Source organism: Bradysia coprophila, unplaced genomic scaffold (assembly GCF_014529535.1).
Source record: "Bradysia coprophila strain Holo2 unplaced genomic scaffold, BU_Bcop_v1 contig_358, whole genome shotgun sequence".
NCBI lineage: Eukaryota > Metazoa > Arthropoda > Insecta > Diptera > Sciaridae > Bradysia > Bradysia coprophila.
Window position 1 is genome coordinate 5768780 of NW_023503616.1, and position 15782 is coordinate 5784561.

At 35.8% G+C, this 15782-nt stretch overlaps 3 protein-coding genes across 4 annotated transcripts; all 3 read right to left on the reverse strand.

The window, feature by feature from the left end:
• Positions 1-784: 784 nt before the first annotated feature.
• LOC119081443 (phenoloxidase-activating factor 2-like) lies at positions 785-3393 on the reverse strand. Of its 2 annotated transcripts, none has more exons than XM_037190377.1 (10): positions 3254-3393; positions 2585-2744; positions 2312-2526; positions 2054-2183; positions 1850-1997; positions 1747-1793; positions 1495-1681; positions 1242-1436; positions 1125-1183; positions 785-1056 (listed from the first exon to the last, which is right to left on the reverse strand). In XM_037190377.1, the coding sequence occupies exons 2-10, from the start codon at positions 2742-2744 to the stop codon at positions 953-955; spliced, it is 1245 nt and encodes a 414-aa protein (XP_037046272.1). In that variant the 5' UTR covers positions 3254-3393; the 3' UTR covers positions 785-952. The 2 variants fall into 2 exon arrangements, with proteins under 2 accessions (XP_037046272.1, XP_037046273.1); XM_037190378.1 differs by having other exon boundaries at positions 792-1056; positions 3239-3392.
• A 2569-nt stretch (positions 3394-5962) lies between these two features.
• LOC119081465 lies at positions 5963-8297 on the reverse strand. Its single transcript, XM_037190454.1, has 3 exons — positions 8055-8297; positions 7490-7963; positions 5963-7423 (listed from the first exon to the last, which is right to left on the reverse strand). The coding sequence occupies exons 1-3, from the start codon at positions 8119-8121 to the stop codon at positions 6993-6995; spliced, it is 972 nt and encodes a 323-aa protein (XP_037046349.1). The 5' UTR covers positions 8122-8297; the 3' UTR covers positions 5963-6992.
• Positions 8298-13282: 4985 nt separating this feature from the next.
• LOC119081474 (solute carrier family 25 member 35-like) lies at positions 13283-14862 on the reverse strand. The gene is made up of 5 exons (XM_037190471.1): positions 14439-14862; positions 14205-14380; positions 14058-14144; positions 13951-13999; positions 13283-13880 (listed from the first exon to the last, which is right to left on the reverse strand). The coding sequence occupies exons 1-5, from the start codon at positions 14535-14537 to the stop codon at positions 13359-13361; spliced, it is 933 nt and encodes a 310-aa protein (XP_037046366.1). The 5' UTR covers positions 14538-14862; the 3' UTR covers positions 13283-13358.
• Between the last annotated feature and the right edge of the window lie 920 nt (positions 14863-15782).

The following is a 15782-nucleotide window of genomic DNA, read 5'->3' on the forward strand; positions in this document are numbered from 1 at the left end:
ATTTGTCCGAATGAAAGAACCTTTGAACAAACCTCATTAATTGGCCGCTTAAAATTTAGTTAGTGACTATATCATCGCAGGTATTTCCGATTGTAGTTTTAGTTCTATTGTCAAGTTATCGAGTCACTGAATATAAAACTTCGGTATTTGAACTATTGCACATACAAAAGATAAAATAAATCCACTTTTTCTAATCATTTAGTGAAACACTATCCTAATGATGGTTCCAAACGTCCATTTCATCATCAAAACTACCCCTAATTATTACCCTTATGGCTTTCCACAAATTTGTTTAATAAAGAACAATAGTCCTCCACACGTAACGAAAATGATAACAAAAAACCTTTCATTATGTCAATTATTTCCCTATTGATCACTTCCATTTTTATATGGTTCAATTCAAGGTGAGTATGAGTGCGTCATCTACCTGGTCAAGGTGCATTGATATCGACGAAGAGTAATGGTTTTTTTTATTCACACAGAGGAATTATGTTAAATTTACTTCATGGTTAAAAAGCTTGTCCTTGCGCGTCTGGGCGGCTTATCATATGCCCTTTCCCCTGTTTATGAGAATGTGTGACATCACCAATTGCCATTGACATTGTAGTGCCTCATAGATCTTTTAGGTACAGCTGGTGAGTAAAGGTCAATAGCTAAAAATTCTCATCTGTAATTTGTTGATAGGAGAAGCACAATGGATCATGGATCAAGTGGTTGAAAATGTTCCACCGCGTTCAGAACATACCACTAAAGAAAAAATTATAAAAATCATAACAAGGTGTGGATCGGTTTCTAAAAAATTTATTTTGTCATTTATTTGTAACTTGTAGTCAGACAAACTATATTCGTTCATCGAGGGTTATTTATTCGTTTCATTGATCAGCCTGATTAAGTACCTTTCGATTACTTTGAAATTGTTGCGTCCGTACGAAGAATGTTCTCATCAATGAACTTATGATGCAACTGTAGTTTGAATCCACGGAACAAATGACGCTATGTTGACATACACTCCAGGAACATTAGTTGTGCCGCATCCTATTCCCCAAGCGACCAAGCCTGAAAAATCAGAAGAGGTTAGAGTTTTCATGCGAAGATTTCTTTTGTGTTATATAAATTGTTATTACCAGCGACGAACCATCGATTGCCTATTGTGCAAACTAGGGGACTTCCGCCGTCACCAGTGCTGGAAATAAATTTATTTCATTATCTTCATTGCATGGAAAATTTGTACTCTGACTTACCACGCATCCTTTCCTGCTTCTCCCCCAGCGCAAATGAAGCTGGTAGTATCAAATACGAACCTCGGCCCTAACCTGGTAGCAGCTAGTTGAGTTTGACACTGTGCCGGCTGTAGAATAGGAACGTCAACTTGTTTCTGTATAGTCTGGAAGCTTCCGGTCGTGAAATCATTTCGACCCCATCCGGATACAAAACATCTTGAAGAGAGTTGAAATTAAAATTGAGATTTTAATGATCTGCTCTTCAGCAATTTACCTCGTTCCGGCAAACGATGTTGAAGGCAAACAACCAGTCGCAATAGCAGGACTATTTCCTAACGGTACAGCTGTAGCCAATCTTAAAATGGCCACATCGTTCTTTAAATTGCCAGAATTGTAGTTTGGATGTAGAAAAATTCTGCTCACAATAAATTCCTGTGCTGGAATAGGCTCCGTTGCAGCAGCTAAATACAAATTAAGCTAATTCTAATTACATGGATTTTAAACCATTTACCACATTATTACTGACCGGCATTCCATTCCCCCATTCTTACTTTAAGGGTCGTAGGAGCATTTCTGAAATTTAATGTTTAAGAGCATACACAACTACGAAAATAGTTTTCCAAACTTACACATACTGTGCTGCTCTGTGAGCAACGGTCAAAACATTTAAATTATTTAATAAGACTCCAGATGCTACGTAAACATCGCCTGGGCCCAGCAATACCGCTTGCCATGGATATGATCCATATGGAGCTTGTCCCGCACCAGGGGCCGGTGCTTAGAAATAAATATATCGTTCAGAAATTCAAGATAATCATTTCAAACGACTTTACCTCCAACAACAGGAGGATATCTAACGCCGCATTGATATGGCCCAGGCTGACAACATAGTACTAAACCTGCTGAGCATGATGTTATTGTAGAAGTAATTGGAAGTGTTGTAATAGCAGGAGTAACGCCTGACTGTAATTAAATCGAGAATTGAACGAGATTTCGTTGCTTATTTTCAGAAAGAGCAGAACTTTTCAAATGCATGAATGAATGCAGTGGGACTTAGTTAAAAAAATATGGACGACATTTTGTTAACTTACAACTCCAGTATTGACAATACGGATATCGATAATTCCAGACCCGTCAAGACTACCAGTTGGTGTACATTGTCCAGTTGGAACACAAATGCAGGTTTGACCAGTAGTTGGTGTAACAATATTTACTATTGGGGTTCCTACACCTGGTGTTACTGTCGGAATCGTTGCCGGTAGACTTGGAAATCCGGGAAGTGTGCTTAAGGTTGTTCCCTGTCGCCCTAAATGGTTTTGAATCATTGCGACACTCAAAAAAAACCGAGTCATATATGAATTTACCATCTAAACCTGGTAAGGTATCACCATTATCTGCCGGAACAGGCTGAGGCAGACTGTCAGGAAAGTTGACTTGTGCATGTACTGTCAGTATTACGTCTGACAGCCTTGTCAGTACGGTTAAGTAGACAAGGAACCGTAGATGAGTATCGTAGCTAAACATCTGTACGAAATTTAGATAATTTGAATAATTTTCCACTAGATTTTTATAATTATATAGATTGGTTGTGTTTTGAACTCTTCGATTTTTTAAGTGAAAAGCTATAATTTGAAAAAACGTTAAAAAGTTTCTTAATGTTAGGACATTCTATATTTTACAGTTTGGTAACGGGCCATTAGCTCTTATGTTGATTTTATCGTAGTATCGGGACATTTTTCAAAATCGACTTTCGAAGACATTTTCACTAATGTGCGTCACGATACAAAAACAGCAAAGTCTACAATCTGTCGCACAAGCTATAAATATTATTCTAATGTCTTAGGTTTATAACACTTTTAGTCAACGCTGGCATCTCATGAACCATTTCATTTTTCGGCTGAATTTTTGTTTATTTATTTTTTTCACACGAAAAACTAACATTTTCTTAATATGTATCGTCTTCAGTTTTCATCAAATCATTAATCTAGGTATGTACTACATGCAATCACATTAAATACCACAAAAATATTCACCTTATTTTTGAAGCAGTTAGAACAAATATAACAAATTTATCCTGGTTGCCGTTATTCAATTGAAATATTATATCCACAAAGTCGCTGTTAAACGTGAAAATGTAATTCTATTTTCCGGTTCGATTCAAATTAAACTGAAACCATAATGCTCATAGCATAACATTTTATATACGCGATTCGTTGATCTTTTTTTTAAACCTATACTAATTTATCTAAAATTATTGCACGTTTTATTGAATTACATTGTTATTTTACATATTTTTTATGTAATTTTTTTTAAAAACTATTTAGATGAGTTATAAAATTTGAATTGTTCGCATTTTGTCCGTAAGTATGTTAAGTTCGTCTAAATTACATGATATTGTCACCTTCAACGCTATATATGTAAATCGGCCAAAATGATTCACTAATTGACCATTAGAAATTGACATCGGTTATATCCCACTAATGCAAAGCTTAATATTAATGAATTTGAAAATTTTCTCGGAAAATCATGAATTTGTATTAAAAACTCATAAAATCTGTTTATTCTTAACTTTGTAAGTTAACCTTTCAAAAACGGCATTTGTGTCGTGACACAATCGTTACATCTAATACTTCTTTTGTTAAGTGTAACGTTACGAGATTTTCGTATTGCCTACAAATATTATAACAAGACTCTGACTAGAACTTGTGTGCCCTACTTCAGTCATCATTGTAGACAACAGGTGTTGATGAGCAATGGCTTTGTAGTTAGTTTTCAAACACTGATAAAACTGAAAGTACTGTACCGGGGTAATTATGGGTAATGAGGAATCTCGCGCCGGCATAATTCACATTCTATCACAAAGTGACATTTTCCCAAGGAAGAAACTACACGACCATGTACTGGTGACCAATAAAAGTAAACCGTCAATAAATGCCCCAAGAGACGCCAATGGAAGTAGATGTGTGACTGGCTTGCGTTACTGCTGCTTCTTGCGTAGACTTTTAAATTTATACGAAAAAGCGGATACCAATACATACGTGTGGGACGAATGTGGAATGTGGAATATATGTATAAAGATTGTACGAAAGACACACAAAATTATACACATTCCACGAACGACCCATTACTTGTAAGTCACAGTCGTGTAAAACGTAATCGTCCCACACCATTCGTATTTTTGAGTTAGGAGTTAGCTAAAAATTCCAACTCAAAGTTTATTAAAGACACAGACTAGTAATGATTCGAACCACTGATAACTCACGATTAAAAATCGCAGTTTTCCCAAATTCATGGAAAATAAGTTGAGCCCAAAAAACCAATAAATTTTCTTCTATGTTAACAATGTAATCTTTGTGAGCCCAAAGTTTCATTAATTTAATTTGATTTGATATCATAAAATAACAGGAGAACTTTCGACTGACTTTGAGTAAGTCCAAAGTCTGAGAAAATTTAATTTATTTGTAAAAATAAAAACTTCTGCTAAATGTTTTTGATTAAATGTTAAAAGTAGTTTCAGTCAGAGTACCAGTGATTGACTAAAAAATATAAAAAAATTCACGAAAACATTTTCAAATCGATTTCATATTGTTTAGTTGTTTAGAGGATTAGTAATACAATAAAAATTCGTACTTTTCAAGACCCATTCCGGTCTAATGATTTGAATAAACACTCAGGAAAGTCAGATGTTGCTTACCATTAGCAATCATCTCAGCATCTCAGTAATCAAAAAATTGTTTCATTGCTGCAACTTTTATTAAAAATAAAGTACACAATTACCTATATACAATCGTAACTTCTACCTTAATTTACAAAGATCTAGACATTTTTTTAGCACTTTTGGTATTGGCCCGCTAGAGATATAGTATCCCCTTTTGCTCGAAAAGTATAATTTTTATATAAAAATAGTTTGCCGATTTCCTCTCAGAGATTCGATCTTCTTTTTAAGTACAAAATTTTGTAAAATTTCAGTTCATAATTTAAAACATGTTTTCTAACTACTTAATATTCCTATTGATGAAGTGATGCTCATATTAAACATTCGTATTGCTTGTCCGTTAAAAATAAATTGAAGAAAAATTATGCCATTGTCCAGGCAGTGCAATGAACTTAAATTTGATATACACCTCAATGGTAGTTAACAGGTTTGGAATTTTGTGCAAATAATATAGTTTACGTGTTACGGCATGTTTCATTTTCATTGCCTAATCACGTAAAGCATTGTACTTACGAGGTTCCAAGTTGTTATAATAAATAAATAAATAAACAACTTGGAACCTCGGAAGTAATATACTATTACTTTACTAGGAAGGTAATGTGGCCTTTCCCTTTACCTCGGTCGTAAAGAAAAAAAGTATATTGCACTCGGGAAATAATTCGATATCTCGTATCACAATGAGAAAAATTACCTCGGGCTGAAGCCCTCGGATCCTTTTACTCCTCTGAATACGAGATATGAAATTACTTCCCCGGTACAGTAATCCACTATTATCAGTCGACTTATGAAACCTAAAAATTGGAAACCAGTTCACAGCATATTTAATATAGTAAGATGACTCGTAGTTTCCAAATTTGTAAGTCGAGTTAGACAAGAATAGACTTGGAATCGATTGTTACATGCATTGTAATTTTGTTATCAACAGAAATTGTCCGCTCTTACAAATTCATTGAGAAACATTTCTCTTAAAACGTTGTGCCTAAATGTTAATGTCTCTTCAATTAAAAAGAATTTTTGATTTCTTCGAAACGAGAAATGAAGCACTACAAATATGACACACATTTTACTTCTCGCGCTCTTCAATACTAAATCTATTACTTTGTAAATGTAACAATGTTTTCAGATTTACTATACAACAATCCGTTCGAGACGCTGTATTTATTCTTCGATAACTTTACAATAACAATTTACAATTTTTCATTCAAATAGACCGAGGACGCACACATGTACATCGGCTCATTAGGCCGCAGTTTGAAGCATATGCTAAATTGACCATTGTGCCAGACAACTCAGGACTCAGGTTTTCAAATTTTCGTCTGGCACGACGGCCTTCAAACAAAACCGTTACTTTTACTTGTCATTTTGGGACCTTTATTTTGACATTAATTTGAGTTTTCTACGATGTCGGTCGAGATATACTATGCCAACATTCGATAGGATCCTCTCAGGACTTCAAAATAAAAGTCGTAGAACGAATGTTGACTCTCGGTATAGAAGAATTTGATTTGCTCTACGTATGCATCGTGTTGAGAATGTAAGTGGTCAATTATGACGCATACAACGACTTTTATGATTTTAAAATAATTTTTTTCCGAATTCGTTAGAATTCATAAATAAATCAGCCTGGCCTCTTAACAATTCAAATTTGTATTTGAAAAACATGTTTGCCTTTCGAGTAAAATTATTGTCGTAACAATTATGACTATTTGGCAGCACAGTTCTATTTTTACATCGGAAATAATTGATAAATTGTCGATGAAGATTGAAATAAAATAAAAACCGGAAAGTCTTTGAATTATGCAGGCGGCTATGAAGACTATATCTACACCATACGATAATAAACCGCAAAAAGTTGATAGAATAGACACAATAGAGTGTCATATTGTGGATCAATAGCTTCGCGTTCACTTCATTTACTTACAGGTATAATTGACGGTTTAAATTATTTAAATTTCTAACTACACATCCAATGCAACGATTCATTCTTTCATTATAAAATATCGCAACCACAAATTCTCAACACTTACTTTAAATACTTTCTCACCTTCCCCGTCCAATCACAATACTTTCCTATCTCTGAAAAGCGAATCGTAACTGGGAGGATTATCGTCGTCTAATGGCGGTGCACCTGATGCTAATTCCGGAGTAGCAGGTATGCGAATCGTCTGGAATTCCATATCAGGTCTCGACGTCGCTGAACGACTGCTAGCATTTGGATTATTGGTCTGATTGTCATTCCAACAATGTCGAAATTTGAAGCAATACCAGCACGTCACGATACCAAACATGACCATAAACAACGATGTCAATGCACTGATAGCAAGGACATGTGAACTGGGTGCTTGATAAATTGGTTTGACCTTACAGTGTTCAGCCAGTGAAGGTTCGTCTAGGCAACCGGGCGGCGGGCAATTTAAAACCGTGTCATTTTCGAAAATATTGGCAATGCACTTGTTCGGTTGACATTCCAAGGTATTCCTGCTACAATCTAGTGGAATTGGTAAATGGAAATTATAAATCTGAATTGACCATGCCGATATCGTTCACCAATTACCGTCGTACGATGTAAAACTCAACTCAATACCAAGCTCCTTACCAGCCTCTAATGTCACATACCGACTTATGTAAATAATAACTTTCATAGTACCGCCTGGTGCTTCGAAGAAATTGCTCACATCATACACTTCGTCATCATCCATTGTGCCGCACATTTTTGGACTTTTTTGAACTATTCCACTGCCCACTTCAAACGCCACATAGTCGATGCACTCATTAGGACCTTTCCGCCGTAAATTCATTCCACGAATTGAGGCGAAAATTCCACGCGAAGCTTCATGACGGGACGTTTTCGCGATCACCTTAAAGTCGCAATATTCGACTGATTTATAGGTTTTGTCATCCCAACGCTGAGAAATTACAGCTGCCGATAAATCATTTGACGTTTCCAGTTCCACATTCGGCTTGTCGTCAAGGATAGTGTCTATGAGCGCTTTAAATTTGCTGGATGTGCACAATTTGTTGAATTTGTCTAAAGTAAACAAACATAATTTGGATATTTTCCACACATAATGTATCTCTTTCCATCAGACTAAAAAATTCAGACAAACAACGAAACTTACATGATTTGTACGATACAGCGATGTGCAGTTGCAGTACGAAGATTAAAAGTCTAAATTTGAAATCCATTTTATTTTTAGAAATAAAAACACACAAAAAATCTAACTAATATTTGACATAAGATCAAAATTAAATTCAAAATAAATTTCTATTAGCCATTGTTGACTAAATAATTATTGATAATTTGTCTCTGTCTTCTTTTCTATATTATTCAGTTGTGCGTATTGTATGATGACAGCATCTTGAGTACGAGTGACACTCACACACAAACAATTAAAATTGAAAATTTGGTGTTACCGAGTGCACGTACTCAATGTATACTTAGTTAGGTACTCAAGACGATCGCGGAATAGAATATTTAAATTTTTGGCTCAATTTTTGTTAATTTTTATGGAATTATCGGAATCCCAATTTTTTAAACTTTTAGATGACACAATTTTGACGACAATTACAAGGAATGAATTTTTTGTTGAAGGGCCTACATTCGGAGGTTTTTTTCTGAACTGTATTTTCGCTGCTATCTTTTCACAAAAACAAATGTATTTTTTATTGAAAGCAAACTCATTCGTAGTCGTTATTGTCGTCTTACATTTTTCAAAAATGATTTTTGAAAAAAAAGTAACAGCGAAGATACAGCACGATACGTCCGAAGTATCAATGCCTCTAAAGTTTGCTCATATACTACGCTGAAAATGTCATCCACATCTGAAGAGAAAGGTCTGAGAATATACAAATCTCGCCAGAATAGATGAAGGTTAGCTCGCATAGTATCTTTTTTATGTAGATGGTGTAATGTACAAATGCATGTTGCCAACTTGTAAAAATAAAAATTCAAAACTCACTGCCGATCGGTGGCGAGCTCGACGAACGAATAATGAGAGAAAAAATTCCTTACACTATTGTCATCAGACATAATATTAAGGCTTTTTGAGTCGAGGAAATAAGGTTAATCACACCGCACACATGAAATAGTTATTTGTTTACCGATGCAAGAAAATGGGAAATTTGCTCGCGAATCGCTCGAGATGGAGTTTCATTTTTTTTTGCAGAGGTAAACAAATAACTATTTCATGTGTGCGGTTACGTGATTAACCTTATTTCCTCGACTCAAAAGGCCCTAATTTATAACAGAACCTTTCGTCCTTTCATATATGTGAAGTGTAGGAGTGGACGTAATGGTAAAACAGCTGAAGCAAACTTATACATAAATCTATGCAAAGATCTCATCGCTTATTTTATCAATGCTGTCACTAACAACTTACTTCAATTAGTCGGGAAACAGCGACTTTTTATAATTTATTTTGACAAAAATACTTATTTTAAGAAAATAATTCTTCTACAACATATGAAACAAGGCATCAGAACAGTCGGAGCGTTTGCTGCGACTTAGCCCCGTACAACCCGTAATCCAATTTTGTCCGCAACCATTATACGTCCGTAGCCCTAATAAGCTCGGAACCCTAATACGTCCACAACCCTCTAATGCGTATGTTACCAAAATGCAAGTCAAGTTGCGCATTGTCAAATTTACTGAAACTGTTCATTTTTAAAATTGCGCATAGCGCAATTACGAAAGCCCGTACGAAGTACCTTTCAAATAAAACCAACAATTTACGACATTATTTTAGAAACCCAAAATTTTTTGCCAACTTTCCATTGGGTATTCAATTACCTCTCAAATGAAACAAAAACAAGCAAAATCGGTTGAGATTTACTCGATTTATGTGCAAAAAGCACTTAGGGCCGAGTAGCGGCCTTAGTGCAAGGGCCCAAATTTGAAACTTTTTTTGCTATCATTCTATTCGTCATTCAATTATCTCTCAAATGAAACAAAAACTAGCAAAATCGGATGAGATTTACTCGATTTATGTGCAAAAAACACTTAGGGCCGAGTAGCGGCCTTAGTCCAAGGGCCCAAATTTGAAACTTTTTTCGCCACGTTCTTTTCGGTATTCAATTAGACTCCATAAAAAACTAAATCTAGCAAAATCGGATGAGATTTACTCGATTTATGTGCAAAAAACACTTAGGGCCGAGTAGCGGCCTTAGTCCAAGAGCCCAAATTTGAAACTTTTTTCGCCACGTTCTTTTCGGTATTCAATTAGACTCCATAAAAAACTAAATCTAGCAAAATCGGATGAGATTTACTCGATTTATGTGCAAAAAACACTTAGGGCCGAGTAGCGGCCTTAGTCCAAGGGCCCAAATTTGAAACTTTTTTTTGCCATCATTCTATTCGTCATTCAATTATCTCTCAAATGAAACAAAAACTAGCAAAATCGGATGAGATTTACTCGATTTATGTGCAAAAAACACTTAGGGCCGAGTAGCGGCCTTAGTCCAAGGGCCCAAATTTGAAACTTTTTTCGCCATCATTCTATTCGGTATTCAATTAGACTCCATAAAAAACTAAATCTAGCAAAATCGGATGAGATTTACTCGATTTATGTGCAAAAAACACTTAGGGCCGAGTAGCGGCCTTAGTCCAAGGGCCCTAATTTGAAACTTTTTTCGTCACGTTCTTTTCGGTATTCAATTACCTTCCATAAAAAACTAAAACTAGCAAAATCGGATGAGATTTACTCGATTTATGTGCAAAAAACACTTAGGGCCGAGTAACGACCTTTGAGCCCTCCCAACAAGCCCACGTTGCATCTTACCCAAAAACAATGTTCAGCAACTTTGTTCTACTCGTCAATACCTTTCATTTGATATATCACAAGCAGCTATTGCGTGCATATTTCGGTAGATATCGTCGAAAGACTGAAAAACACCTATAGGGCCCTAGCTCTGGAAGGGCCGACCCTACCATGCCCATTTTCGAACTTGACCTTACTTTTGTCGATACCAATCGGGGAAAAAAAGAATTTTGAAAAAAGGTTGCGATTTACTCTAGCTAGAGGGGTCACGGACGGACGGACGGACGGACGGACATTTTTTTTTATTGCGGATTCGTCATATATGAACATAACCAAATGCTTTGCCCTTACTGTCTGCTTCCAATTCGACGTGTTACAAACGGCATATTAATCTTATAAGCCCCCAGTACTTCGTACGGGGCTAAAAACACAATTTTATATTTTTAAAGTTGAAATGAAAATCCACAAAACTCACATCTTTATACAACGATCGGCAATGTTATAACATGGCTCCGATGTGCCTTTGTTATTGTTTGTGTGTGTTAGTAAATGAAATTTCTAAACTGTTCTAAAAAACTTACTGCCTCCTGACAGTCTCCTGACAGTCTTTTTGAATATTGAAAAAGGTTGAGAAGAACGTCGCACAAAATTATTAAACTGCTTTTTAAATATATTTGAATTATCGTAAAAGAAATTCTGTAAACGGAGAATTGTTCTATTTTGTGTGAAGAATGTAGATAAATTATAAAAATTTTGTCTGTTTCCCGACTAATTCTTTTTGTCTACACCTTGCAACATTGGAGAATGGCGCTTTGTAGAATAATGATTTAAAACTTCCTTTAAGTTCTTCATCTTTCCAGTTCCTTGGTATGACAGTTCTTCCAGCTTTACTCGAACATAATTAAATTTTTGTAGTTCGGAGACCACTTTGGTAGAAATATCTGCAGTACCATGACATTCGATTCAGAGCAAAGTTCGGTACTGTTGAAACTCTAGCGTCGAGAATGGACCATATTTCTCTAGTAAATAATTTCGACCTTCGATCGGCGAATGAATTTTAATCTGTCTCATGTGAGTATCACGACCATTCTGATGAATTCGATATGATTGCTATTTGAATCATGAACGTGCGTATCGGTTGCTCACTAATATCTCCGATGGGAATCACCACCCAGCCTGTATATGGCGGATAAAGCGGTTTAAATAATCAGTTCCCAGTTGAGTGCACACAAGCACAGTAAGCTATTTACAAACCTGCCGGCTCATTCAGTTCGACAATTTCGATTTCCTGCAGCTCGTTGAAATGCGTTCCCGACCGAATTATGTGGGTGATAATATTGGAATCTGAATCGTTTATCATTTCCCATAAAGTATATGGCGTATGATTATAGCTTAATACAAGTAGAGAGACACCAGTTACATACGAAAACTAATTATTCATTAATTCTGTGTACAGACCTTCCGATATCAAATGAAATACTCTCACTTGTAACTTTCTGTTGGTACTTGAAATATGATTTTGACATGGGAAACGGTGTGGCACCGCTCAGTGAGTCGGTCGTTGACCAGCTTTTGTTTTCTGAACTACTGACACCAATTTCTCAATTCTCCTTCTGTTTCTTCTGAAGGCAACTTAAACATTCACATCGAGACAAAATTCTACTTGAACTACTTGAACGCATTCCCTTGAAATGGGCGAAATCCTGACATTTTGCTAAACCCCAAATGCGTCATCAGATCTTTCAGATTTTTCTTTGTTTCATGTTGTTTGCCATGAAAAGTTGTGAAAAAAAAAATTCTGGAAAATATAAAAATTGTTTTTCCAGCCGAAAATGCCATTTATATGAAAACCTTTCAAGTCGAATATCTCCGAAAATAAAATCGGAATTAGGGTTCCCAAAAAAAGTGTCCGGAAAATTCATTTACTTTGTAGTCATTTTCCCTGATCATTTCCAATCCAATTTCTTTTATAAATGAGGAGCCTACATTCACTGAGCTGATCCACAAATACAATCCAAAACTTTTTTATACGGTTGAAGTTTCTTCATGCACTAAAGTGGTAGTACTAAAACCGTATAAAGACGTAAAAACAGTCTTGATTGTTTGTGTGGATCAGCTGAAGCGAATTCATGCTGAAATGTCATTGCCTCTGACTCTAGCTGTAATTTAAGTTACTAGTTCTAGTGTGAAATAATGGCTGGTGATTGAAGTCAGTTCTTAAAAATAAATGACGTCTTCATGGTCCACTATCTTCCCTACACTATCAAATAGATATATAGAACCGCAGGTAATTTACCCGACTTTTCTGGTTCCCTTCAGAATTCTATCGATGTTAAAGGTAACAGAAGCAAGACAAGCTCTAACACAAACTTCGTTCCACCATCAATTCTATTCTTAGAAGTGGTTCTAATAAGCATTTTGGAACATCTTTTCAAACTCACTATAGTCATTATGTAACACAAATCACTAATGACTCACCACCGGCAAACACTTCGTTAATTTACTTTAACTATTGAATAGAAATAACTCAAACATTCGAGCTTTATAAAAACCTATTCTTACATGCTGATAATATTGTTAGACCTCTCTGGTACACTATTTTTTACAAAAATATATTTCTCAATTGCAAATGGGCATTGTGACTAATTTCGGAACAAAATTTCTAATTTACAGTTTGTCTCTTAACAATTTCATTTCATCATAGAACAACAACACTAACGTCGAATGCGGTGCTATCCGATAATACGTTGGCCAAAATCCTTTATACAAACCATGCATGCCTTCGGCACGCAACACTTTCCAAAAACAGTCGAATACACCACGGTAATATTTTCCTTTACCGGCGTCATCCAATGGCTGATTGTACAGTCTAGTCAAAATAATATCTGGTGGAGTTATTGCGACGGCCATCATTGAACCAGCTATTAATCCGCAAAGAAATGAATTGCATGTCGGGTTGCTAAAATTGAGGTTGTTTCTGTAGAGAAAATCTTTCGTCGGACCGAAAGTAGCTAACTGAGCGCCGCTGCCTAGAAAAGCTCGTGGTATGTTACCAACTACTCCTCGATACAGTCCTCGAATACCGTTTGATTTATAAATTGTACGAAAAGCGTGTATTAATCCGTTGTGCTCACGCTGGTATCCAACGGCGATTTCTGATTTTGTAAAGGATTGAAGCTGAGTTTTAACCTGTTGATCGAAGGATTTTCTATTTCAAACAGTTTCGTTGATTTTTGGGTACGATCAATATAGAACTTACGAGAAAAAACGGACTGCCAGCACATGATCCAACACAGCCACCGACCCCACTATCGTAATATTAAACTGAATAATTTCAATTGGGAATAACAAAACGAAAGTAGCTACCCCCAAAAAAGACTTCTCAGAACTGACTCGTTTCCATTCTTTGCTTTTGTCCAACCGAATCCAGTGGCTGAATCATAAATACCTAGTCTGTGAAGTGAACTTATGCATTTTCTGCTTTTAATTTGTAGCATAAACATCCTAAATTACCTGAAAAAATTGATGGTAAACTGAAATCCCAGTGCTGCTGACAATCCTTTTTGCAATCCCCTTATACCGTCGTGCTTGGCTACTTGAATGAATCCATGAATGGTGCCTCGGTATTTTTCTGTATACGTTCCTCTTTTGGCAAGTTCACCTTGTAACTGAAGTCTCGTTTTGATGACCTAGGTTTGAGGCGAGATATAAAAACGATTTTCACGTTCATGCAAAGTGAACACGTACCTCTATGGGATTTGTTACTATTGTGGCGCCCACGGAGGCTACACCGCCCATAAGAAATTTTGAAAATTGAATTTCTTTCAATTTCTGAAGTGATTCCATATTTTTTGAAGAACGGTAGAGATATTACAAAGAAATCACATTCATTCCTACTATTTTCCAAGCTGTCGTCACCACTCCACTATTTTACATAATTCGTTTCCAGACTATTTTTTTTGAAAATTGATAATAAAACTAATATTTCAGCTAAACACTCTTATCAGTTCGTAATGTTTTTTGCTATGTTCGTCTTTAATGTTTATTTCGACACATCAACAAGTCAATTGGTCCATTTTTTTCACTAATGATTCTAGTCACCTCCTCGACCAATTTCTCAAAATAAACAACACAAATCTGATAATACAAATAATTTATCATATGATGTAACGAAAGCATACTAATATAATACTTAAGTGGAATTGACGCAAGAAGAGTCTTGTAGTAACGCATACTTTAGTTTTGAAACTGTGGAAAATTTAAAAACATGATTTTACTCGCTGCAGCCCCAGAAAATGAGTCATTACTTAATTCACATGAGCTTTAAAACTCATTTGCGGGGGCTCATGGACTAGAAGTATTTTACATGCTTTCTATTTCCCTATGGAAAATGGGTTGTAACATTACAAGCAACAACAAGAAAATTGGTTTGGGAAATCGCGTCATGTAAACTCTATTAAAAAACTGTGGATAATAATGAAAAGACTTACTTCAGCTTTGACAAACTTCACACGAAAAGTTGCCTTGCCAACCGTGTCATTTATAGTTATTTATACTACTAGACCTGTAAAGGGTGTTTTATGTTCGAGAAATGGTAAATGGTTCGAGGCGCAGCCGCTTAAACGCACTTTATTTGACCAAAAACAAAACACACATTCTGTGTGTATATAAACGCGTCATCTATGTACCTTCACCAACACACTGAGAATGCGTTGACCTTTACAGTTCAACTATAAACTTATATAATCGACTATAAAGCTTATGTTTTGTAAGACCTTTCGACCACTGTTTCGATCTGTGACAAAATTAAATACATCTTTCGACGTTTTGCATTAATATGCAGTTCAAAAATACCATTTCTCATCAGGCCATGGCGACAGTGGTTGAGCTTATGTATTGGCTTATGTATTTGATACGCGAATCTCAAAGCCTTCTTTATATCGAGGTTTGCGGTCATATAAAGTGTGTTTACTATGCTGGTGCATGTAATAAGGCTATTACATGTATAGACAATAGCCTTTACATCACTCGCATAGTAAAACGTCGTACTACACACGGAAAATAAAGTGATATCTCGTATCACGATGAGTA

What these genes read in the sequence shown, in the direction of transcription:
- LOC119081443 (XM_037190377.1), bottom strand. Translation starts at nt 2,744, where the DNA reads ATGTTTAGCTACGATACTCATCTACGGTTCCTTGTCTACTTAACCGTA. An exon ending in ATATCCTCCTGTTGTTGGAG is followed by an intron (nt 1,998 to 2,053) that starts GTAAAGTCGTTT and finishes TTTATTTCTAAG; the next exon opens with CACCGGCCCCTGGTGCGGGA. An exon ending in CACAGAGCAGCACAGTATGT is followed by an intron (nt 1,794 to 1,849) that starts GTAAGTTTGGAA and finishes ATTAAATTTCAG; the next exon opens with AAATGCTCCTACGACCCTTA.
- LOC119081465 (XM_037190454.1), bottom strand. Translation starts at nt 8,121, where the DNA reads ATGGATTTCAAATTTAGACTTTTAATCTTCGTACTGCAACTGCACATC. An exon ending in CGCTGTATCGTACAAATCAT is followed by an intron (nt 7,964 to 8,054) that starts GTAAGTTTCGTT and finishes TGTTTACTTTAG; the next exon opens with ACAAATTCAACAAATTGTGC. An exon ending in GAGTTTTACATCGTACGACG is followed by an intron (nt 7,424 to 7,489) that starts GTAATTGGTGAA and finishes CAATTCCACTAG; the next exon opens with ATTGTAGCAGGAATACCTTG.
- LOC119081474 (XM_037190471.1), bottom strand. Translation starts at nt 14,537, where the DNA reads ATGGAATCACTTCAGAAATTGAAAGAAATTCAATTTTCAAAATTTCTT. An exon ending in TAGTAACAAATCCCATAGAG is followed by an intron (nt 14,381 to 14,438) that starts GTACGTGTTCAC and finishes CCTCAAACCTAG; the next exon opens with GTCATCAAAACGAGACTTCA. An exon ending in CTGGCAGTCCGTTTTTTCTC is followed by an intron (nt 13,881 to 13,950) that starts GTAAGTTCTATA and finishes TTCGATCAACAG; the next exon opens with GTTAAAACTCAGCTTCAATC.